The sequence below is a fragment of the Leptinotarsa decemlineata genome, unplaced genomic scaffold (genome assembly GCF_025532065.1).
Source record: "Leptinotarsa decemlineata unplaced genomic scaffold, Ldec_3_MD MMD2_tig00026294_RagTag_RagTag, whole genome shotgun sequence".
NCBI classification, from domain to species: Eukaryota; Metazoa; Arthropoda; class Insecta; order Coleoptera; family Chrysomelidae; genus Leptinotarsa; species Leptinotarsa decemlineata.
The window spans coordinates 11,638,160-11,664,602 of record NW_027412674.1 but is presented as its reverse complement, the minus strand read 5'-3'; the positions used below and the strand labels follow the sequence as shown (position 1 = coordinate 11,664,602).

Below are 26,443 nucleotides of genomic sequence, written 5' to 3'. Positions count from 1 at the left end.
ACAGCCAGGAACATCATTTCACATTAACAGTGTGTTATTTGTTTTCAATTTGTCAGCAAAGCTTGGGAGCGTTCCCCTGTGTTATTGTTTTCTCATTTCCTTGTCATTATTGTTTGCAGTGGCACCTATAATAAGCCCTTTTCAATTTGATGGTCCTCTGAATGCTGGCGATAGTGCGATTTTAACATGTTATGTTCCACAAGGCGATCGTCCTCTCAAAATAAAATGGTACCATAATGGTCACCATATTACTCACCATTCAAAAGGTATTTCAACATCTGCCTTTGGGAGTCAAGCGAGTATCCTGAATATAAATTCTGTCGAGAAACATCATCGTGGCGAGTATGTTTGTCTGGTAACGAATGCAGCCGGGAAATCCAAGTTTACTGCGAGGCTTGACGTTAACGGTAGATCATTGTGATCTATAGTGATTTGATGTTTTATTTTTTCACCTGTTCTTACCATTTTCTCCACACCTCATACTCTTGTTTTTCAGGAAAGTGAGGTATGTCAAAAGCCTTCAAGGGTTCCATAGAACATTAGGTAGCTAATGTAAATCACTTTTTGCACAAAATCCTTCCTCGTTCACAAAAGATTTTTCAATGCACTTTCCATTTTTTTTTGTTGCCATCCAAAACTCGCACTCAATTCTTTCAGGAGAATCTGTCAATAATGGCACCCTGAAAAATCAGTTGAACTAGGTATAGAATACTGAAAACAATGACCTGAAAAATTTCACTAGTTCGGACTTCCATTTGAAATCCCTGAAACAACTAAAAAAGAAGAATTAAAAATGAATAGCTGAAAATAACAATTATATTAACCAAAATAAACCTGAAATGAAATAATAGTGAAATAAAATACAAGTAAAAATAAAACAATTGAATAAATAAAAATAAAGAAATGAAAAAAGAAAAAAATAAAAACTGGAGAGATTCCAAGTCACGTTAGGTCACGACGTTTCGATTATTAGTATCTACAATCGTCTTCGGGTGATGACTGGACTGATTCCTCCGAGAGATGACTATTTATAGGTCGTTCGAGTACTTTCACTTATCCCCGTTTTCCATTTTCCGCTTCACTGGTTCCGTGGGAGATGACCGTTTTGGCGGGAGTTGGCCATTTTTCGCTTGATGATGGTTTTCCATATGTTGCGTATTTCTACGCTGGCTTGGCTGAATACGTTGTTGGACAACATGTATGCGGCTTCCTTGAATTTTCTCCTAAACCAATGTTCCTCTCTGTGCAAGATCTCAGCTTGGGACCACTCGATGTTGTGCTGATGGGTCCAAACATGGTCTGCTGTTCCTGATTTGCTGGTTTCCCCTCGCTGTGTGTGTTTCTTGTGCTCGGCAATGCGAACATTCAATGGCCTCTTAGTTTCACCAATATAGGATTTTCCGCACTCACAGGGTATCCGGTAAATGCAATTCTTGGAATCGCAGTCCGCGTTTGGTGGCTTGATTTTCGTGAGGCTGCTACGGATAGTGTTACCGGATCTGAAGCAGGTTCTGATGTTGTACTTGGAACCAATTCTTCTTATCCTCTCCGATAATCCTCTGATGTAGGGAAGTGCAAGCACTGGTTGTGACGGCTTCTCCTCCTTGCGAGGCTCCTGCTGTCTTCTAGCCAAAGTCTTTTCTACCATCGCTTTGGAGTAGCCATTCCGTTGAAGATCATTTTTGATGATGTCTAGTTCCTTCTCGAGACCTTCCTTAGTATTACAGAGCCCAAAAGCACGGTCTAATGGAGTCTTGATGATTCCTCTTTTAGTCGATTGATGGTGGTTGGATTCGTGGTTCAGATACTGAACCGTATGAGTGAGTTTTCGGTATACAGATGTTTCCCACTTAGTGTCGGTCCTCTTCACCAAAACGTCTAAGAATGGCAATTCGTTGTGGATTTCCTTCTTCATTGTGAAATTGATGGAAGGTCTCACGCTGTTGATGTGTTTCAGGAAGGCGTCTAGTTCAGTATTCCCATGGTTCCATATTATGAAGGTGTCGTCAACATATCTCAACCAGACTGGAGATTTCTTGTGGGCTTCTTCAATGGCTATAGTTTCAAACCACTCCATATATATGTTGGCTATGACTGGTGAAAGTGGCGATCCCATTGGCAGTCCCTCATCTTGTGTAAAGAATTCGTCCTTTAGTCATAGTCATAGTAACCAGGCCACCAAACGCGGACTGCGATTCCAAGAATTGCATTTACCGGATACCCTGTGAGTGCGGAAAATCCTATATTGGTGAAACTAAGAGGCCACTGAATGTTCGCATTGCCGAGCACAAGAAACACACACAGCGAGGGGAAACCAGCAAATCAGGAATAGCAGACCATGTTTGGACCCATCAACACAACATCGAGTGGTCCCAAGCTGAGATCTTGCACAGAGAGGAACATTGGTTTAGGAGAAAATTCAAGGAAGCCGCATACATGTTGTCCAACAACGTATTCAGCCAAGCCAGCGTAGAAATACGCAACATATGGAAACTCATCATCAAGCGAAAAATGGCCAACTCCCGCCAAAACGGTCATCTCCCACGGAACCAGTGAAGCGGAAAATGGAAAGCGGGGATAAGTGAAAGTACTCGAACGACCTATAAATAGTCATCTCTCGGAGGAATCAGTCCAGTCATCACCCGAAGACGATTGTAGATACTAATAATCGAAACGTCGTGAACTAACGTGACTTGGAATCTCTCCAGTTTTTATTTCTTTTTTCATTTCTTTATTTTCATTTATTCAATTGTTCTATTTTTACTTGTATTTTATTTCACTATTATTTCATTTCAGGTTTATTTTGGTTAATATAATTGTTATTTTCAGCTACTCATTTTCGATTCTTCTTTTTTAGTTGTTTCAGGGATTTCAAATCATTTTATATAGTAGACAATTGAAGTCCGAACTAGTGAAATTCATCATGAAACATTGTCAATCACCTTCAAACAAACAATGACCTGAAAAGTTATTACACATCTGTAAATTGTTCATCAAAATACAGATTGGTTGTGTAATTTTCATACAAATGGTACAAATATTCATCATGATTTTACCCTTCGAGTTCATTGTATAATGAATTATTGTTATAAGTGCCACCACAAATCCATCCCTTCGATTTTGGAGACGAATCTGTCGATTCTGGTGACATGGCTATTGTGAATTGTGCCGTGATCAGAGGAGATTTGCCAATCGCTATCAGTTGGACTCTCAACGGACAAGCAGTATCAGAAATAGATGGAATCAATGTTGTGAAAACGAAACCGAGAGTGAGCCAATTGAGCATCGATGTTGTTCAAGCGTACCATGCAGGAGAGTACAAATGTACCGCAAAAAATCAGGCTGCAAATACAAGTTCAGAAGCAAATTTACGTGTGAATGGTATATTTTTGTTTCATCAGTTTAACATGTAAAGTTCTGTTGTAAAAGTCTCGTTTGCTTTTTCTAGTTCCTCCCCAAATTCATCCTTTCGATTTTGGCGATGAAGCAATCAATTCTGGGGAGCTTGTGGTCGCTATGTGTGCCATATCTAAGGGCGACTATCCGGTCAAATTAACTTGGACGTTGAATAGTCGAAGTATCAACAATTTTGACGGTATCACTACCGCCAATACTAACAAAAGAGTGAGTCAACTGACCATTGAATCCGCCCGAAGCCAACATACTGGAGAATATACATGTATTGTAGAAAACTCAGCTGGTGTTGCCAAACATTCCGCCTATTTGAACATCAACGGTACTGATAAAGCAGTTCAGATTTTGAATAACTCACATATACCTTCTCATCCCTAACCTTTACATGCTCGGTATGATTTTTGTCTTTGACATTTCGATTACCAGGGTTGGTAAAGAGTATACACATTCTAAATTCAGTGAAAGTAATCCCCACCTTCTTTTTGAAACAGTCTTTGACATCATCCATAACTCTGTACAGATTTTTCGTTGTAGTTGCCCCTCAGATCGCACCTTTCGATTTTGGTGATGAATCTATCAATGAAGGAGACTCTACTTCAGCTTCTTGTTCTATTCATAAAGGAGATTTGCCAATAAATATATCATGGTTGCACAATAATATCAGCCTGGGGTATATGGATGGTATTTTGATTACCAAAGCTGGTAAAAAGGCTAGTATGATCACCATCGACTCGGTACAAGAAAAACATTCAGGAGTATACACATGCGTCACAGAGAATAGAGCTGGAAGCGTCAAATATTCAGCCCATTTGAATGTTAATGGTATTGTTAAAACGTTAAGGAATGATTCTAGCACTTCTCTGTTTCATCCTGCCTGACTCCTTTCCCTGCCATCATTTTTATAGTTTGATCGTTTTTCATTCTAGTTTCCCCTCAAATTGCACCGTTTGATTTTGGCGATGAATCAATTAATGAAGGGGACTCCACGTCAGCCTCCTGTTCCATTCATAAAGGAGATTTGCCCATAAACATTTCTTGGTTGCATAACAATATAAGTCTGGGTTATATGGATGGCATATTGGTTAGTAAAGCCGGTAAAAAAGTTAGCACTATCACGATAGATTCCGTTCAAGAAAAACATTCCGGAATATACACATGTGTTGCAGAAAACAGAGCGGGGCGTGTTAGGTATTCAAGCAGGCTAGATGTTAATGGTACTTTGCATTTTCTATTGCATCTATTTGTTTTTTCACAAACCTCCCCTTTTCCTACAATCCTGTCGCGTTTATTCATTGATAGGAAATATATTTTTTCAGTCGCTCCACAGATTTCTCCCTTCACATTTGGGGAAGACCCAATAAACGCAGGAGATTCAACATATTTGACTTGTTCGGTTCACAAAGGTGATCTACCCGTCGAAATTTCTTGGTTACATAATAATGAAAGTTTTGGATATATGAGTGGAGTTTTGGTTTCTATGAATGGTAAAAAAGCCAGCACCGTTACTATCGATTCTATTAGAGAAGAACATGCTGGAGTTTATTCCTGTTTTGCTGAAAACAAAGTTGGAGTTGCTCAATACTCGGCTACCCTGAGAATTAACGGTACCTTTGTATTATTTCTACCTTCATTTTATTTTTGTTCCCTCCTAGATTCATCCTTATAGATTTGGTGAATATTATTTGAGTTTTGAAAAATTGAATAACGAATTTTTCTCCTCCAACACACCAAATACATTTTCAACTTAAAGCAATGATTTTCTCCTATCTAACCTAATTGTTGCCGGAAGGTGGTTAATGGAAATGAATAGTTCAGATGAATTGATCCTTCTGTAGAGTATCTGTAAGCACACAGCACTTAGGCCACATGTGACCCATTGTACATCCTCCCGAGGAGTTGTCCTCCTAGGTCATCGTCCATCTTGTCCTTTCCAGGAAGGTGGACAGGTCACTAGTAGACATCTCCTTTATATCGGCAGGTGTAGGCCAAGACTCGCCGAACACACACTCTCTTATTGACGATAACTCCAGGCACTCGCATAGGACATGCCTGACAGTATCATCTTCCTGTTCACACATCCTGCATAGAGGTGTGTCCACTAGCCCCATATAATGGAGGTTTTTCCTCAGTTGACAGTGGCCAGTCAGAAATACTACTGTTCAGCGTAGATTTTTCCTAGTCATCGCCAGATATTTCTTCGGCGCCAGCTTCCCAGGATCGCCCATGGTGATCCTGGCAAGATTACATCCTTTGATTCCACTCCATATCTTTAGGGATTGAGCATGGGTGTAAAATTTGGCTAGTTCCGCAATTGTCGAAGTCATCAAGCCGTAGGTACCACTAGGTCCTAAAATTCTTAGTCCCGCCGCTACCTTGGCTAAGAGTTTGCAAAGCGATTACCTTTACTCCTGTCGTACCCTGTAATCCACCTCAGGATAATGTTATTATCTATCGAGGCTTTGGCTAAATCTTGGTGGCACTCTAGTACTAGCCCTGAGGGGACAAATTGTCTGTTCAAGGCTAATAGAGCTTGTCTGCTGTCAGTGCAGATTGTTATGTTTTTGCCAGAATTCCTTTCCTGGTTATTTCTTTTGTGGCGATTGAGATATCAGCCAGTTCTGTTCGAACCACGCTGGTATTTTTTCCCATTCCACACTTGATCCTTAGGCTTAGTGATCTGGAGTACACTCCACATCCTGAGTCTCCTGAATTAGTCCTTACTGTCGGATGGAGTAGAAAGCATAATCATGTGTCTTGTTCTTCAGGGCCTAGAAAGTCTTGGGCCTCAAATTTTTCAGTCTCGCGTCTCATTCAATACTATGGTGACATTATTTCCGAGTTTTGTAGGAAAGGGTTGGTTCCTTGATTTGATTCGTTTGGCAACGAATCCATCACACTTGTCTCGTCAGTTCATTTGGATTCCAGGACATCGGCTGCGGCAGCAGGAGGTTGCATATTTCAATGAGGATCTAGAGGGGATTTTGAATTGGGATGAGAGTAGCCAGGTTCAATTCAATTCCACAGAAATCCAGTTGTATAACAATATAAGTCTGGGTTATGTGGATGGCATATTAGTTAATAAAGCTGGTGAAAAAGTTAGCTCTGCCACAATAGATTTCATTTAAGAAACATATTCCGGAATATACAGGGTGTTTTAAAATCGCTACTCGCCATTGGGATCTCAGAAACTATGAGACATACGAAGATGGTTGAATTGGAGCAAAGTTGCGCATTTACTTGACTAACAATATGCCGTTGAGAAAGTTCTGGAATTCCGAGTATATCCGGAGATATTCGGAAAAAACAGAAATTTCGGAAAATGGTTTTAATTTTTTTCTGGATTTATTTTTCGAAGGATTCGAAAATAAATTGCACTTTCACATTGCCACTTTTACCCTGCTACATAATGGTGTTTTCATATTTGCTATTTGACGTTTCGTCTTCCGGCTACCATCATCAACTTTATTTTTTCTTATGGGCGCTACATAATGGTGCTCCACCGCACACTACCACACGAGTATCTAATTACCTGACTGAAATGTTTGGTAATAAATGGATGGGGAACAATGGGCCGGTGAGGTGGCCAGCAAGGTCTCCAGACTTAAGTGTTATGGATACATTCTTATGGGGTACACTGAAAAGCAGAGGGAATATCAAAGTATTGAGGACCTTCAACACAGCATTGTTAGAGTTCGAGAGATCGAGGAGGAGGGAAATTAATCGTGCAGTGAATAATATTCGAAGAAGGGCACTGCTTACTGTGATTTACTATTGTCTTTTACATTTTAGTTAATTATTGTTATTTGTTTAAAGTTATATTTTCATTGAAAAAGACAATGTCTAATTTACCTCATACATACCTCATACAGTCAAATTTAGATTGTTGATTCTGTCTCCGTATTTTTTTCATTGGCTTTTCAAACGAAACAAATTAGTGAGATTTTGATCTTATAATTTGAACATAGTTCGATGTGGTTGTCGTCTTTCGGGATACAAGTTTAAATAGATCATTGATGTCCTGATACTGTTTCTATCGTATTTGTAATAAATTTGTATCATATCTCTTTTCTCTTCATTAGTGAAAGCCATTTTTCACCAAAATTCAATGACTTGTACAATAACAAAATGTCAAGAATGATCACTTATGATACACTAGTACTATGTTGCTGTATCGCTGCTGTTCCAATTTTTTGACAGAATCAGAATCAAAGAACTTAGGCGTGCGCAATGTTATAGAACAGTGCTTTAAAAAAATTGTTCTACAACGCCATCTAGTGGCGAGTTACAGAAAAATTGATAGCCTAAAAACTATCTCAATGAAAAATTACTTATACATGTCAAGTTTCATCACGATCGGTTGAGCGATGTATAAGTTTATCACTAACCAACCAACCAACCAACAAGCATCCATTTTTATATAGTAGACTAGTACTATGTTGCTGAATCGCTGCTGTTTCAATGTTTTGACAGAATCAGAATCAACGAACTTAGGCGTGCGCAGCGTTAAAGAACAGTGCTTTCAAAAAATTGTTCTGCAGCGTCATCTAGTGGCGAGTTACAGAAAAATGGATAGCCTAAATACCTTCACTATGAAAAATTACTCATACATGTCAAGTTTCATAACGATCGGTTGAGCGATGTATAAGTTTATCACTTACCGACCAACCAACAAGCATCCATTTTTATATAGTAGATTATTGAAAAGGTAAAATCTGGTTCTATTCAAAACAGAAAGAATCCAATGTAGCCCCCATGAGAAAAAATTAAGTTATGTAGCAGGGAAAATGTGGCAATGTGGAAGTGCAATTTATTTTTGAATTCTTCGAAAATTAAAGCTGGAAAAATATAGAAACCTTTTTCTGAAATTTCAGTTTTTTTCGGATATCTCCGAATATACTCGGAATTTCATAACTTTCTCAACGGCATATTGTTGGTCAGGTAAATGCGCAACTCTGCCCTAATTTAACCATCGTCGTATCTCTCATAGTTTCCGAGATCCCAATGGTGAGGATCGAATTTGAAACACCTTGTATAGTAGTGTTACAGAATGTGTTAGGTATTCAATAGATATACATCAACAATTTATGAAAAAGAAATTCATATTTATATTTTTATAGTGCCGCCCCAGATTTTACCCTTTGATTTTGGAGAAGAAACTGCAAACTCTGGAGACATGGCTTCGTTGACTTGTTCGGTTTTCAAGGGCGACTTACCAGTAAACATAACTTGGTTTCATAATGACGTAGCTATCAGTTATGGAAGTGACATATCAATTTTTATGAATGGTAAAAAAATGAGCTCTCTTAGTATAGAGACCGTCGGAGAAGAACATGCAGGAAAATACACGTGTCTTGTTCAAAATCGAGCAGGGTTCGCTAGCTTTTCGGCAACACTGAACGTCAATGGTATACGTGACAATTGGTTTACAGTTTTTCTTTTTATTCCTTTAAAGCCCCCACCTGTTTTCAGTGCCTCCTCATATACTTCCCTTCGACTTTGGCGAGGAATCGGTTAATTCAGGAGATCTGACATCTATTCAATGCACTGTTGTCAAAGGAGATTTTCCAATTAATATCACTTGGTTTCATAACAATAAAACAATTGACCTAGACAGTGGCGTGAATATTTTCACAAATGGAAGGAAAATCAGTTCGTTGAGTATCGATGCTGTGGAGGACAGACACAGTGGATTGTACACTTGTTTAGTTCAGAATGTTGCCGGATACGACAGTTATTCAGCAGAGTTACAAGTCATTGGTAACTAGAACCTGCGACCATTATTTTTCTTTTTTGACACATCCCTTCTAATTCCTCATTTGATTGTTCAAAATTGATTCCAGTTCCTCCTGACATCCTCCATTTTGATTTCGGAAAAGATCAAATAAATTCAGGTGATTTTGCCTCGCTAACGTGTTCAGTGCATAAGGGAGATCTGCCAATAAATATTTCTTGGTTACACAACAATATCAGTATAGGATATATTGATGGCATCATAGTGAACAGGGTCGGCAAGAAAGTTAGCGCAATTACTATCGACTCTGCTCAAGAATCGCACGTTGGAGAGTATACGTGTGTCGCTGAAAATAGAGCAGGAATCGCCCGGTATTCAACTCATTTGTATATCAACGGTACTGGAAAGAGTTTTTATTAGTTTATTTGTTGTATAATTTTTAGCACCTTTTTGACTTTCCAGTTCCACCACAGATTTTACCTTTCGATTTTGGAGAAGACTCCGTGAATTCTGGGGAAGTAGCGTCTCTTCAGTGTACTGTTTTTAAAGGAGATTTCCCACTGAACATCACGTGGTTACACAACAACAAAAGTATCGGTTATAACAGTGGGATATTGATTCTACAGAATGGAAAGAAAGTCAGCAGCCTTACAATCGAGTCGGCAATGGAAAATCATTCTGGAGTGTATACTTGTTTGGTGCAAAACAAAGCAGGATCTGTTCGATATTCTGCTACACTGAACATCAATGGTTTCTTCCTCCCACTTATTTTATGCGTAATTCTGTAGTTTTCTTGTTTTTTTCCATTTCAGTCCTTCCTGTAATCACACCTTTCGACTTTGGTGAGGAGCCTATCAATTCAGGCGATTATGTTTCAATTCAGTGTTCTGTGCATAAAGGAGATTTGCCCCTTGAAATATCTTGGTTACATAACAATAAGAGTCTAGGTTATGCTGGTGATTTCTTGGTCACAAAAGTTGGAAAAAAGGGTAGTTCGCTCACTGTTGACTCCGTAGAAGAGAGACATTCTGGAGTCTATACTTGCTTGGCCACCAATCAGGCGGGGGTAGCTACATATTCAGCCAAACTAAGCGTCAATGGTACCTACACTAGTGCATGACCTATTTCATTACTCCCTTGATGCATGGCAATATATTTTCCATTCCAGTCATCCCGCAAATTTTACCGTTGAATTTTGGAGAAGAGTCAGTCAACTCGGGAGATGTGGCCTCGTTGCAGTGCACTGTCTATAAAGGAGATTTGCCCATAAATATTACTTGGTTTCATAACGGTCAAAGTATTGGACATGCTGAGGGCATAGTCGTTTCACAACCTAGTAAAAAAGTCAGCTCGCTCACAATCGACGATGTCAATGAGTCTCATTTTGGAAGTTATACATGCTTTGCTCAAAACAAAGCCGGCTCGAGCAGTGCTTCTACTTTACTAAACGTCAATGGTATTGAACAATTCTCAATTATCATTTTTCAGTCATTAATTTTTTGAAATCCTCTATAAAATCTCCCCTACCGAACCTGTTATTCCTAATTACTCTTACAGTGGCACCACAAATCCTCCATTTTGATTTTGGAGAAGAGTCTGTCAACTCTGGTGATGTTGCTTCGCTTACCTGTACGGTTCATAAAGGTGACTTGCCAATCAGTATAATTTGGAGCCATAACAATAATAGTGTCAGTTATGATCAAGGAATTATGGTAACAAACGCTGGCAAGAAAATAAGCACCATAAGTATAGATTCGGTTCAAGAGGAACATAGTGGAACTTACACTTGCACAGCACAGAATGTTGCAGGGAAATCGTCGTATTCCGCCATTTTACACGTGAATGGTGAATGAAGATTGAATGTTTAAATTTGTTATTCGACCCTACTTGAGTAACCTTTGATCCTTGACCTCTCATTCCATTGTCGCCATTTTTCTTTCAGTACCTCCGTTACTAGTTCCTCTAGACTCAGGAGAAGACGCTTTGAATACGGGAGAATCAATCTCTCTGATGTGTTCCGTGGTCAAAGGAGATCTACCAATTGATTTTATGTGGTTACATAACAACGAAACAATAAGCGGTAGCGATGAGATGATTTCGGTTACAAAGGTTACAAAAAAAATGAGCACTTTGAGCATAGAGTCTGTTCAAGATTATCATGCCGGTGAATATACTTGTATGGCTAGAAACAAAGCTGGACAATCACTGCACTCCACGAATTTACGAGTTAACGGTATATTTTCCAGAAAATCTATTTTTAGTGATCTGTTTTGTAGGGTCGATAAATAGTTTTCATTTTCAGTTTTACCTCAAATCTCTCCTTTCGATTTCGGCGAAGACTCTATAAATTATGGTGACATAGTTTCTTTGACTTGTTCTGTCAACAAAGGTGACCTACCGATGGAAATTTCGTGGCAGTTCAATGACAGAAACATTGAGAATATTCATGGCATCGCCATTAATTTGGTGAACAAAAGACTCAGCACACTGAGTATAGATTCTGTGACGGCTGATTTATCTGGGGAGTACAAATGTATCGCGAAGAATACTGCGGGACAAGTTGAGAGTTCTGCTTATCTACAAGTGAATGGTATTACTTCCTGTAGTTCCCAGTTTCATATATTTTATATCTACTGAAATATATTCTGTAAAATCACCTTCAGTTATCCCGCGTCTGCTCTGACCTAAAACTACACCCTCCATTATCCACTCTGACTTGAATCGTCGCGTCCATTGTTTTTTTTTAATCTAACATATGTTCTGCAGTTGTGCCACATATAACTCCATTCGAATTTGAGGGTGAGGCAAACACAGGCGACAGCTTGCAGTTGAACTGTTACGTGAGTAAGGGTGACATCCCTTTGAATATATCTTGGTTTCTCAATGGAAAAGAAATCAGTACCACATTTGGGATCAACACAATATCAATTGGGACGAAAACAAACCTTCTCACCATAAATTCTGTGCGTGCAGATCATGCGGGAGTATATACTTGTAGAGCCTCAAACAAAGGTGGCGAAGCTACTCAAGCTGCTGAACTTTTTGTTAACGGTACATTTCGAAAGATGCTTTCTCCTTAGTAGAACTGTATGCACATACCCGTTTCATTTTATTCTCATTAAGACATTTGTTTTTCCCAGTTCTGCCTCACATCAATCCCTTTTCGTTTGAAGAAGAAGCAAATGCCGGCGACAGTGTTCAAATTTCCTGTTACGTAAACAAAGGTGATATGCCGGTTTCCTTTTCTTGGATGCTCAATGGAAAACCAATACCAAGGCATAAAGCGGTAAATGTTTCTCCCTTTGGATCAAAAACTTCTCTTTTGAGCATCGAATCTGTAGATGGAAGTCATGTAGGAAACTACACTTGTGTGGTTTCGAATAGAGCTGGAATTTCTACTTTTGCTGCTGAACTGGTTGTGAAGGGTATAGATAATTTGTGCATGGTGTTTTCATTATGGTTATTCCAATTCATGTCCTTCCTAGTTCCCGGTATTTTTCATTTTTCTCCATCAAACCCCTAAGAATATTTGGATCAGGTTTATGTCTTTTTCAAGGTTTGGCAATTATTTGTTTCATTGCCCCTGTTCTTAGATTTTTGTCGATCAGTTGAGATTCCATTAAAAATTATATATTTGTGTGAAAGTATATATCTTTGCATGGAAGTAAATCCAAGAACTAATGTACCTTTAAAATATGCAGTAAAGTATCTGCTCGAGCTATCTTCCCTTCCATATAAGGATGTAAAAGTAATCATGGAATGTTAGCAAAGAATATTCCTAATTGTTTCCGATTGTATTTCATGCCAAAGTTAGCACTCAAGGTATGAATCTTATTTTTTCATTTTCTTCGTATTATAAGGATTACTTTGTAGATGTTTACTGAATATTTAGTAAATCATGTTGTATATTTTGTCTTCTTAGTTGTACCTCGTGTTCAGCCATTTTCCTTCGGAGAGGAACCGTTGTTTCTGGGAGAGACAGTAACGGTCCAATGTAGTATAATTGCCGGTGATTTGCCATTGAAGTTTTCTTGGATGGTCAACGGACAGCCGATTGAGAAAATGGATGGTTACAATCTAGGGAGATTTGGCACAAAAGTTTCTGTATTGAATATAGATTCAGTTTCCGAAACACATTCTGGAAACTATACTTGCTTGGCAGCAAATAATGCTGGAATTGCTAGTTATACGGCGGAACTAATCGTGAAGGGTATTACTTACTTATGAATCCTTTTTTTTTCATTTTCCTCTCCCTATATTATTTGTTCCACATTGTATTTTAACAACGTTCTTTACTCTAAAAACATTTCGTGCTGGAATCGAAACGAAGAAACTGTTGATTTGTCACCAATCTTATTGGAGAAAGCTTCCGAGATTCGAAAATCCACTTGTTCTCTTTGTTAGTAACACTTGATGTTCTCAAAAACTACTTCTGGATACTGCTGGTTTGCTGACGAAATTGTTTTGCCAACCATTTGTTTTTTCGCAGTTTTACCTAGGATCACTCCATTCTATTTCGAAGACAACCCTGTACATTCTGGCCAATATGTTCAAGTTTCATGTTCCGTTACTGAGGGTGACTTACCGATAACTCTTGAATGGCAGCTCAATGGAACACACTTAACAGATCTAACGGACGTCTCTGTTACTCCCGTTGGCAGGCGCACGTCTTCATTGGAAATAGAGTCAGTTTCATATAGACATGCCGGTCCTTATACTTGCAAAGCAAAGAACAAAGCAGGCGAAACTGCGTTCACCGCCGAACTTCAAGTTAATGGTTATATTTATTGGCTTCATTCATTTTTCACTGCTTTCGTGCTTCAGTGCTTTCTCATTTAGTATATTTTCCTTTCAGTTCCTCCCCAAATCGTTCCTTTTGATTTTGGAGAAACCACAGTACATGCAGGACAATTAGTACAGACTACTTGTACTGTAACTGAAGGAGATCTACCTATGATGATAAAATGGCGACTCAATGATCAGCCTTTGGAAAGTTTTCCAGATATAACAACTACTGCTGTTGGAAAACGTATCTCGATATTAGCGATAGATTCTGTTTCATATAGTCATGCTGGACGTTACACCTGTGAAGCTGAGAATAGAGCAGGAATTGCGCAATTTTCGTCTGAGTTACTCGTGAATGGTTATTTGAATTTTTCCAAGCTTTCTGCTTTCACTTGCTTCAAATTTCACAAATGAGTTATCATTTCAGTACCTCCCCAGATTATTCCCTTCGATTTTGGAGCTGATCCAGTTTATTCAGGGGAATTCATCCAGGTTTATTGTACTGTTCGAGATGGGGATCTTCCTATACGAATCGAGTGGTTACTGAATGGGAAAACCCTGGAGAGTTATCCAGAAATAGGGGTTTCCCCAGCAGGAAAGCGGGGTTCCATTCTTTCCATTGAATCTGTTCAACATGGCCACTCTGGAAATTATACTTGTGTTGCAAACAATAGAGGTGGAACTGTTGAATACTCAACGGAATTACACGTGAATGGTTATTAACATTTCTATATTACTTTTTTTTACTTTCAGTCCCACCACAAATAACCCCATTCGATTTCGGAAATATTGCTGTTCATTCCGGGCAGTTTGTACAAGTTACTTGCACTGCTTTTGAAGGTGATATGCCTATTGGTATCGATTGGTTGTTGAATGGCGTCCCTTTGGAAGATTTTTCAGACATATCTTTGTCTATGGTTGGAAAGCGAACTTCATTTCTCTCAATAGATTCTGTATCCTACTCTCATGCAGGAAATTATACCTGCAGGGCGAGAAACAAGGCTAGCACGGCAACATTCACTTCAGAACTACTAGTTAACGGTTATTCTTTGCAAAGATTTTTAGTATTATTACCTTTATGATAGGCACCATTTCTTTTTCCTTTTCAGTTCCTCCACAAATCGCACCCTTTGACTTTGGCGATTATCCAGCACACTCTGGCCAATCTGTGCAAGTTCAGTGTTTCGTTTCGGAGGGGGACTTACCTGTGACCTTGTCGTGGTTTTTGAACGAAAAACCAGTTGAATATTTTTCAGATATATCCACTACTACAGTTGGCAAACGTAGTTCGATTTTGTCTATCGACTCGATATCTTACACTCATGCTGGAAATTACTCCTGTCGAGCGAAAAACAAAGCAAGTGAAACGTTTTTCTCAACAGAACTACAAGTGAATGGTTATTCATTTTTATCATTTTGGCATTTTTATTTTTCCCCATCCATCATCCATTCGTTCTGGCTTAATGATATTTTGTACCTTGCAGTTTCTCCGCAAATAACACCCTTTGATTTCGGCAATGACCCTATAAATTCTGGAGATATGGTGACAGTTTTTTGTACCGTGAACAAAGGAGATGTTCCTATAGGAATAAAATGGACATTCAATGGTAGACCTATTGATAATCTACAGGGGGTCTCCATCAGTCGTACGAATAAACGGATTACCCAGTTGACTATTGATTCTGTTCAAGACTTACATAGTGGGTCATATACGTGTGCAGCTAAAAACCAAGCTGGGGTATCGAAACATTCAGCTTCATTGCACGTTAACGGTACCTAAAGGTGTACTAGTTTTAGATGAATGTTTCTATGTTCACCTAGTTTTTTAATTTTTGTGTTTGTCATAGTAATGCCAAAAATTCTGCCATTTGATTTTGGAGCTGAGCCGTCGTATATGGGAGAATCCAATACCGTACAGTGTAGCCTTTCAGTGGGCGACATGCCTGTTAACTTCACTTGGAAGCTCAATGGAAGACCTCTAGAGGATGTGGTGGGTGTAAATATTGCAACTTTTGGAAAAAAAACATCAGTGATAAGCATTGATTCTGTTGATGAATTTCACGCAGGAAATTACACTTGTTCAGTGACTAATAGGGCAGGATCTTCTAGTTTCACTGCTCGTTTGGTTGTAAAGGGTATCTACCGTTCTATTTTGTATTAGCTTGTAATTCGATTTTCTTTATTCAGTGGCACCCAGAATTACCCCATTTTATTTCGAGGGGAATCCTCTTCATTCAAGTGAATATGCTCAAGTGAACTGTTTAGTCTCGGCTGGTGATTTACCTTTGTTTATCACATGGAAGTTGAATGGAGAAAGCATCGATAATTTCCCCGAAATATCTGTTTCTAAAGCAGGAAAAAGATCTTCTATGCTCACCATTGAATCAGTTTCATACTCCAATGCTGGAAATTACAGCTGCCACGTTAATAACTCAGCGGGGGAATCGGTGTATACCACAGAACTGCTCGTTAATGGTTAGAATTTCTACATGTTTTATGTAGTAGTCAAAACTTAATTTCCATCCAATACCGTACCTTTATTCCTTGGAGTTCGTGTTCATTTTTCAACTGATTTTCGCTATTATTTCGACTATTTCAAACATTGACTTCATCTAAAATTGTCGTTTAGCGAATCTGTTAGCTCACTTACATCTAAATGCAGACAGCGAAAGTCATCTTTTTTTAAATGTATATTCTATCGGACTTAATTCATTTTTTCCAGTATTGCCTCATATAGTTCCGTTCAGTTTCGGTGATTCTGCAGTTAATTCTGGACAAACAACTCAAGTAACGTGCTTGGTGTCAGAAGGAGATACTCCATTGAACATTTCTTGGAGTTTTAAAGGAATCCACATAGAATCTGAAAGTGGTGTTAGCATCACAAAAATCGGTCAGAAGGCCAGTTTGTTGCTTATTGATTCTGTATCAGAGGCTCAAGCAGGAAATTACACTTGTACTGCCATCAATAAGGCTGGATCTGTTTTCTCCACGGCAACGTTGAATATTTATGGTATTTCCATCAATTCATTTTTCTACGGATGTTACGTTTAAGAGATGCTCGATCATTTGCTGTGTCTAATTTCACGAGAAACTTTCAGTTCTGCACTGTATTTTAACATGAATGAAAATGGTGGAAAATCCCAGCACTAACCTATCTGTCCTCACTTATCCTACCCGTTATGCTGGGATTTTAGGGTCATCCTTTTATCCAATTCCCAGCACTCGTTTTTTTCATCTGTCTCTTTCTTTTAACTGTTGCATGCTTTCTTTTACGTTGTCACTAACTTTTATTTTCGGTTTTCAAACTAATTTGTATGGTGAAGTACTTTGTATATTGTATATCGTTGAGGAGGTCTCTTAATCAAAAATGAAGCTCAGATATATACATACACATTATACACACACATTTATATTTATATAAAATATTTCACCATATTATGCTGGAAGTAGAATTTGGTATCAAAAAGATGAATTAATATAAAATATTTTCAATTGAATGTGCATCAGTATTTCGGTGCTTTTCCATAAAATTTCATAAATATGCAAATTTTTCATACCATCTTCTACTATTTAAAAAAACTTTTTCGAGTAATGCATGTCAAAACTAAGTGATTGAGTGGACTGTAACTTATTTTGACTGTTATATTTTTAAATAAAGTTATATTTTTAAATAAAAGTATGAAGAAATTACTACTACCGAGAATTCTAAGAAATTATACTTTCAAAGCATATGATTTTTCTAAAGAAATGAACTTTAAACGTGCAAGCCAGTCTCAAATACCTACACGGTAGGTTGAATGGACTGACACCTATCAGAAAGCAACTACTCCCCTGGCTAATACCACGAAGGGCGTTGGATTATATCCGACTGGCGTCAGTGCAGGAATTTTCACAGAAAATTTCCTGCGTATGCAATTGGTAATACAACTGAAAGAGTCGACCTTCAATTTTGGAACGGGCACACTTGCAGACCGGTTTTGGGCTCATTAGCCACTCATCAGTGCAAGATAGTGGCCATCATCGACCTAAAGTCAATGATATTCAATAATTGAAAATCGGGATTCTTTCAGAGTATTTCATTCCTCTTGCTAAGTTGGAGCGAAACAACAAAATGTCACTCCATCTAGTGCACGAGGTACCAACCAACTGCATATCCGTAATTTGCCCGATTTCTCTGAATAAGGAAGAGAAACTTTCTTATTAGTCAGTGGGCTATGCTTGAAGATTGGCAGTAAACAAATCTAAAGAAATGAACCTTAAACGTTCAAGCCAGTGATGTTTATCATCAGAAGAACACAATTTTTTGCATTCTGTATTTTTACCGTCCACTCTTTCAACTGTTTTCAAAATTGTCTCATAATAAAAATTTAGTCACCAGACCAAAATATCTTAGTTTCAAATCATTTTTAGTGCCTCCAAGGTGGATTTTAGAACCTACCGACAAAGCATTTGCTCAGGGTTCCGATGCTATTGTTGAATGTAAAGCCGATGGATTCCCCAAACCCGTTGTTACATGGAAAAGGGCGACTGGTATGTTTATATACTAAATTTAGAAAACTGCTAGTGTAATGATTTGTTTTATTAGGGGTTTCACCGGGCGATTATAAAGATTTCAAACCCAATAATCCAGATATCAAAGTTGAGGATGGTACACTAACAATTAATAATATACAGAAAACCAATGAAGGGTACTATTTATGTGAAGCTGTAAATGGTATTGGGTCCGGTCTCTCGGCCGTCATTTTGATCAGTGTTCAGGGTATGTATTTCTGCATTCTTTTTATCCTATCTTATTTTGCTCACTTTACAGCTCCCCCTCAATTTGACGTGAAGTACCGTAACCAAACCTCAAGAAGAGGTGACCCTGCAGTGCTGCAGTGTGAAGCCAAAGGAGAAAAACCAATTGGTATTTTGTGGAACATTAACAACAAACGACTGGAACCCAAAGGTGATAACAGATATACCATAAGAGAGGAAATTTTGCCCAACGGTGTTTTGTCTGACTTGAGCATCAAGAGGACCGAAAGAAGTGATTCAGCTATATTCACTTGTATTGCCACTAACGCTTTTGGAAGTGATGACACTAATATCAATATGATCGTTCAAGAAGTTCCTGAAGTTCCATACGGTTTGAAAGTACTAGATAAATCTGGAAAAACCGTTCAGCTATCCTGGGTATCTCCCTATGATGGAAATTCTCCTATCAAGAAGTGAGAGAACAAAAAAATCAAAACTTGCAAGTAGTGACGCTTTTTTTTTTAGGTTTGTTATCGAGTATAAGCCAAGTAAAGGAAGTTGGGACAAGAATTCTGAACGAGTTTTGATACCAGGAGATCAAACAGAAGCGGGCATTTTCACATTACGCCCCGCTACCACATACCATATTCGAATTATCGGCGAAAACGACATTGGAACTAGTGATCCTTCTGAAACTGTAACGATTATCACTGCCGAAGAAGTTCCAAGTGGTCCTCCGTCCAGTATCAGAATTGAAGCAGAAGACCAACATTCCTTGAAAGTGTACTGGAAACCTCCTCTCAGGGACCAATGGAATGGTGACATTCAAGGTTACTATGTTGGCTACAGGTTAGCTAACAGCGACAAACCATATTTGTTCGAAACTGTCGAATTCCAACGTGAAGAAGAGGGAAAAGAGCACCACTTAAAGGTAGGAACTTGATTTTATTGGGGAAAATGCTTAACCGAATGTCATCTTCAGATTTCTAACCTCAAAACATATACTCAATACTCAGTGGTCGTGCAAGCGTTCAACAAAGTTGGAGCTGGTCCAACTTCTGAAGATATCAAGGCCAACACTGCCGAAGGAGTTCCCGAACAACCCCCCGAAAAAACTACTTGCACAACACTAACAGCTCAAACTATCAGAGTTTCTTGGGTATCCCCACCTCTTACATCTGCCAATGGTATCATCAAAGGATATAAAGTTATATATGGACCCTCTGATTCTTGGTTTGGTAAGATTTTTCAAGTATTCTCTTAATGAAAATATAAATGTGTTGTTTAATTCTTCGAGATTTATCTGGAAACTCATTTCCACCGTTCTTATATTTCGAGAAAGTTCGTGTTGAAAAATTAAAGATAAATTTGGGTTTGTGCGCGATTGAGTAAAATAACAGTGATACTTATTCGATTGGTAGATAAAAACACTGAGTAGCTCATAAGGGAACGAGTCCAATCGATTTTCCACTGCAGGAACTTTGACAATTGATAACGGCCATCTTGTTGAAGCTACATCTGTCAAATTAGTTGTCATTTATTTGAAATCGCCGCTTTCTGTGAGAGTGTGCAGGAGAATCCGAGGCAGTCGATTTCGCATAGCTCACAAGAACTTGTCCTTTCGCAGACCACAACTTGGCGTATTTTGCGTCGTGACTTGGGCCTGCATCCGGACAAAATTCAACTGACCCAGGATCTGAAGGTAAACGACCTTAGACAACGACGTGTCTTCGCAGAATGGGCGATTCCTTTTCATTTTCACCTTCAGTCATATCTGTTATAGTAGACGTAGTAAACTCATGTATTACTGATGGTATATTTCCAACTCTTTTGAAACTAGAGTGATTTTCCAGTTTTCAATAAAAGGACCTTCTAGTAAATTACAGGGAAATATCAGTTCTACCAGTTTTTTCCAAAAATTATTGAAATTGTTATCGATAGCTACCTAGATAAGCATAATGTTATAAATGGTCAGCACTTTGCTTTTACAAAGAAAATTTTCTACCAAAGATGCTGTAAAATCACTGATTCCATAAAAACACTCTTTTGAAAGAAATGAAACATTTTTAGAAATTTTTACCGATCTTAGCTCTACGTTTGGCTCCCATGAAATTTTGTTAGAAGTTTATAGCATACGCGTCGTATTAACTAATATCATACGTGGCTAACAGAAAACAAATGATGTGCATTGAGTAGCAAATTAGTTGCCTCACGAGAGGCGTTCCCCAGGGATCGATCCTTGGCCCTCTCCTCTTCGTTGTCTATGTTAGTGATCTACCGAACACTTTTGGAAATCCCAATAGGGATCCCAAACACCACAATAGGAGTAGGTTTCCATCGACGTGAGGAACAAGTACCATCTCTTGAAAACATTATGAGGGATTCAAAGGAGTGTGTTACAGTAGATTACCTTATTAAATGAAAACAAAACTGAAACAAGAATGATTGATACACAGTCTGTTCGTGCAAACGATGAATTTACTAATTTTTGGGGGTGGATATTGACAGGACACTTACCTGGAATGTACATATATGTCACATTTAATCGAAATTGAATACTGCTTCATTTTTTGATAGCTCTAACTGCCACACTGAGCATTATTTGAGTCACATCTACAATGTGTTTTAATTTTCTAGGGCTGCAGTTCTTTGTCATCTGAATAAAGTATTTACAATACAGAAAGTCACTGTGCTTTCTTCTGACAGAAAGTGGGAATGATTTCAGCTTCTGCTCTCTTTGGCGATAGTTTGAAAATATGTGTAGCTTGAAGTTGATATAATTAAAAAGTTTATGCTGGACTCCTTGAATATTATTGATATGTATGTTGTACAGGGATTTTAAATTACAGAGTAATAATCAAGGTGTGGCATAATTACTTTATAATACAAAGTTGGCAATATGGATATATTGATATAGACAGATGTTAACCTCTATTTATGAAACCCAAGATCTTTAAACGGTTGTAATGATGTGAATATGAAATCATGAGGCAGTGTCTTGAGTAATTCCAAGATATTTTCTGTTGCATACTGGTAATAAGTTTATGTTGTTAATTGCATAATCAAAGATGAGCGGAGATTTGGATCTGTAAGATCTCACAACATGGCTTTTGCTTGAACCAGTAAGAAATACTGTTGAGATCGGTCTGTGGATTTGATTTCGGTAGAATATTTTGATAATGAATCATCATTTTCATATCTTGAGAGATGCCATGTGATGTTTATTTGATTTGTAGATGAAAATTCTAAGGACACGAAGATCACTGCTTCCAGTGAAACTATCCTCCATGGTCTGAAAAAATATACCAATTACAGCATGGAGGTTTTGGCATACACTTCAGGAGGTGATGGTGTCCGTACAACCCCAATTCATTGTCAAACTGAACAAGATGGTAAGTGGTTATATCACAATATGTTGCATCATGTCTAAAAAAACGTTTTCAGTTCCGGAATCTCCAACAGCTCTCAAGGCTTTAGTTATGTCTGCAGAGTCTATTCTTGTGAGTTGGAAACCTCCAACAGAACCAAACGGTATCATTGAATATTACATTGTATATTACAAAGAGGTCACCAGTGATGAAAAGCCGAAATCTCAAAAAATAGTACCAAATTTGAAAAATCAAAATTTGAGTTATCAAGCTAAAAACCTCGATAGCAATCTCAAATATGAATTTTGGGTGACTGCTGCAACAACTATTGGAGAAGGACAACCTTCCAAGAAAGTTACAGTTTCTCCGAGCACAAGTGGTAAGTATTTTCAGAGAGGAAACATTTTATGAAAGTAGTTCAACTTTAATGTAACATTCTAACTGTATTTTATTTCAGTACCCGCCAAAACCGCATCTTTTGACGATACATTCACAACAAGCTACAAAGAAGATGTAACCCTCCCTTGCTTGGCCGTCGGTGTTCCAACTCCAGTCATAACTTGGTCAATAAAAGGAGTCAAATTAATCCCCAATTCGAATGACAGAATCAGACAGCACCCAGATGGATCCCTATTCATTCGTGACATAACTCGAACTGATGCAGGCGAATACTCTTGCAGGGTAGAAAATGATTACGGTCAAGATTCTGTAACTCACCAGTTAATCGTGAATGCTCCCCCTCATGCTCCCATAGTACAGCTCACTTCGACAACAACGAACTCTTTGACGATAAAATTAAAACCACATGATACCGATGGGGAGCCAATCCATGGATACACCATCCACTACAAGCCTGAATTCGGAGACTGGGAAACTGTTCAGGTTGCACCCAACGTTGAGAAACATACAATTGAAAAACTTTTGTGTGGGACTAGATATCAGCTTTATGTTACTGCCTATAACAGGTAAGGAGTCTTATATTTTAGGTTAGGACAGTGTTTCTTAACCTAACTTAACGTTATTGTATGTATAATTGTAGACATATAAAATTTGAATTATATCAATTTAAAATTATTATCCTAGCTGGTTATCTATTGAATTTTGTTGTTACATTGTTTTTCAAAAGTATTCAGTGAAATTAGTTTAATTTCACAATTAAGACTGTTGGCTTCTCACATTAACCTTGACATGGGTGAGAAGGATCTATAGTTAGTATGATGATTGGGGACAGTAAAAAGATCATTGTTCCTAGTTGAATGAACAGGTACTCAGAATGAGACTTCATTACTATTATTGTCACCTGATATAATTTTAAATAATGGAAATTGAACAGGTTATCATAAAAGTTTGTAAGAAAAAATCGTCCGGTATTGTTGAAATTCCTAGTCATGTTTTTAAAAAGGTTGTCAATGTGATTTCTGAGCCTTTGACTCATATAGTCAACTCCACTTTCATTGAGGGGAGGTTTCCTGATATACTGAAAATGTCAAAAGTTTTGCCAATATACAAAAATAAGGGCTCTTGATCTGACTGTGCATCTTACAGGCTGTATCACTAGTTAGTCAGTTTTCTAAGATTATTGAATAATGTTTCTATCAAAGATTATATGATTACTTTGAATCATTCAGATTATTTTCTTCTAGCCAGAATGCTCATAGAAGAAATAAATCTACAGTTGGTGCAATTAATCAATTCATTAAACATGTGCTGGAAATCTTGAAAAACAAACAGCAGACTCTAGGATTATTTTTTGATTTGAGCAAAGCTTTCGACCTCGTTGACAATGTCATACTGTTACACAAATTGCAGTTTTGTGGTATAAGTGGCTCTGCTTGACTGATCTGACTGATCGTAGTTAGCTAGTCTGTGTGAATAGAATGAATTTTGAAAGAAAATGTATATCAAGAGGGGTACCTCAAGGCTCTGTTTTTGGACCCATTTTAATGGCATGCTGCTAAATTCTGCTAAATCTCAAATGCTCAACTTTGTTACTAAAAATACAACAATTTATAAAAGCTATTTGGTTAGATTAAATAATGAAACTTTACATCAAGTTAATTGTACTAAATTCTTAGGTGTTGACATTGATAATAAACTTACCTGGAAGTTCCATGTTGAAAGTGTCAAACTGAAGTCCAGTAAACATATATATTTACTTCGTCGGTTAAAACAAACAGTCTCTCTTGATGTTCTCAAGCTTTTATACCACAGTTTAATTCGGTCAGTGATTTTCTATGGTCTTGAACAGTGGGGCTTATCAGCTAAAGCTAATGAAGTTTATGTTATTCGGAAAAAGGGAATTCAGAATTTTTCAAGTGCACACTGCAGGCCATTATTCATTCGTTAATAGTTTATTAACAATGCCTAGTTTGAATATCTACCAAACTCTGATTTATATAAAAAATAATATTTAAATTATTCCTAGAAATGAGCAAATCCATTGAACATTTCACCAGAAATAACTCTCAACTACATCAACCTTATAGTAGATTGACAGTATCATGCTGCTGTGGGGTTAAACTATATAATAAGCTTAGTGAGGACATTAAATCCTCAAATGTCAATGTCTTTAAAAGGCGACTCAAGATTTTTCTATTGCAAAAAGCATACTACTCTGTGGATGAGTTTCTCCTTGAATTCTAATTTGATTGTAACTTATTGACTTTTTTGTATGTATGTTTTATGTTTCATATTGACTTTCTTAAGTTTGTTTGACCTGTTGAATCAGCCATTATTTTACGATGATATGTTTTTTTGTCTAATGTGATTGTGATGGAAAACTGATTCAATAAATGTTTGATTGGTTGATTGATAAGGTAAAGATATCGTTATTTGTGCTATGAAAAGAAAGAGCGTGAGGCCAGATATCTGTGGACATTTAAGTTATTGAATGAATGCCAGCAGCACGTCTCGTAATCGCTGAATGATATCTTCAGTGCCCTCAACGAGCTAACCTTAAGACTACGAAAAAGAGATAATATCTTCAAAGTTGAAGATGAAATAGCTTGGCCTTTGGACTAATCGTACAATTCAAAGGAATTAATCACTTTCCTGCACTGGTAGGAGTCTATCTCACCTTGTTCTCACAGTGTCAAAACACCATTGACTATCCCGACCTCTGGAGTCATATTGTGAATATTTTTTTCTAGATAAGTGGAAAGCAACTGGATCAGAGATTTAGTATATGAAAAACTAATCAATACAGTTTATTGTACGATTTTCACTATAATGGCAAAAAAAAACATTCTAGACTCATATCTGTTACAAAACGCTTGTATTATCACAATAAAATAGTGGCTTCCGATAATCCCACAAAAATGGCTTGGCGGGTGATAAATAGTATAACACACTCTTCTGCAACTATGAAAAATATTTCCTTAATACATGGAAGTGAGGTTGTGAATGATCCTCAGAGAATATCCTGCCTTTTTAATGTTTTTTTCATCACTACCCCTAAGAAGATAATTGGGGAGATTAAAAATAATAACACATCCAATACACAACACAACAAAAAAATATTTTTTGAATGTTTCCTACACTAAATTAGTCAATTTCTACTAATTTTGGGGTGATAAAAACGAAAATAACAATGAAAAATTTTTATTAGCTCTGGTTTTTGAGATACACAGTACTTAATCTTAAAGAGTAGTTATACTATACGTGAAAAGTGAAAGTACATAAAACAATATTGTTATGTTTCTTTTAGAATATTTTAAGTACAAAATTAATAAAAAAAACATTATTCTTAGTGTTTTGACAAATAAAAGAAGTTTGTACCACCAAATTTCAATTAAGTCCATCCGATTCATTGTAAGATCGCTGTCGTTTAGCTTGTCTTTTATAAAACACTTCTGGAGCATCCCTACACACAGACCAGCAGTAGTCTGCAAGCATTGCTTCATTCCAACGGCCCTGATATCTCTGTTCCATTAAGGCAATGTCTTGATGGAATCTTTCTCCATGTTCGTCACTCACAGCTCCACAGTTTTGTGGGAAGAAATTAAGATGAGAGTGAAGAAAATGAATTTTTAAGGACATGTTGCATCCAAGTTGGTGGTAAGCTTGAAGAAGCTCTTTAACCAATGCTGTGAAGTTATCATCTCTTTTGTTACCTAAAAACCCATGTACAACCCCCTTAAAGTCTTCCCAGGCTCTTTTTTCATTTCCTGTTGAAATCATGTCAAAAGCAGGATCATTTACGATTTCACGGATTTGAGGCCCAATAAAGATGCCTTCCTTGACTTTAGCATCACTCAACCTGGGAAACTTTGCTCTCAAGTACTTAAAAGCTTGTCCTTCCTGGTCCATGGCCTTCACAAAGTTTTTCATTAGTCCCAACTTAATATGTAATGGGGGAAGGAGAACATCCTTAGGATCTACAAAAGGCTCGTAAACTACATTTTTCTCA

General features: G+C 37.7%; 1 protein-coding gene across 50 annotated transcripts in view; it reads left to right on the top strand.

The window, feature by feature from the left end:
- Dscam1 (Down syndrome cell adhesion molecule 1) overlaps positions 1-26,443 on the top strand; it is a 204,929-nt gene that overhangs the window by 134,654 nt on the left and 43,832 nt on the right. For 9 of the 50 annotated variants that reach the window (XM_074180375.1, XM_074180417.1, XM_074180390.1 and 6 more), the window contains exons 9-17: positions 15,040-15,327; positions 18,341-18,460; positions 18,516-18,689; positions 18,741-19,140; positions 19,193-19,598; positions 19,650-19,905; positions 21,904-22,059; positions 22,112-22,414; positions 22,493-23,000. In XM_074180375.1, coding sequence (XP_074036476.1) covers positions 15,040-15,327; positions 18,341-18,460; positions 18,516-18,689; positions 18,741-19,140; positions 19,193-19,598; positions 19,650-19,905; positions 21,904-22,059; positions 22,112-22,414; positions 22,493-23,000 — 2,611 coding nt within the window. Of the gene's footprint in view, positions 1-3,093; positions 3,382-3,448; positions 3,737-3,948; positions 4,237-4,340; positions 4,629-4,730; positions 5,019-8,531; positions 8,820-8,883; positions 9,172-9,957; positions 10,246-10,313; positions 10,602-12,285; positions 12,571-13,634; positions 13,923-14,000; positions 14,289-14,357; positions 14,646-15,039; positions 15,328-16,652; positions 16,941-18,340; positions 18,461-18,515; positions 18,690-18,740; positions 19,141-19,192; positions 19,599-19,649; positions 19,906-21,903; positions 22,060-22,111; positions 22,415-22,492; positions 23,001-26,443 lie in introns of all 50 variants that reach the window. The other 41 variants (XM_074180381.1, XM_074180418.1, XM_074180391.1 and 38 more) reach the window with 15 other exon arrangements.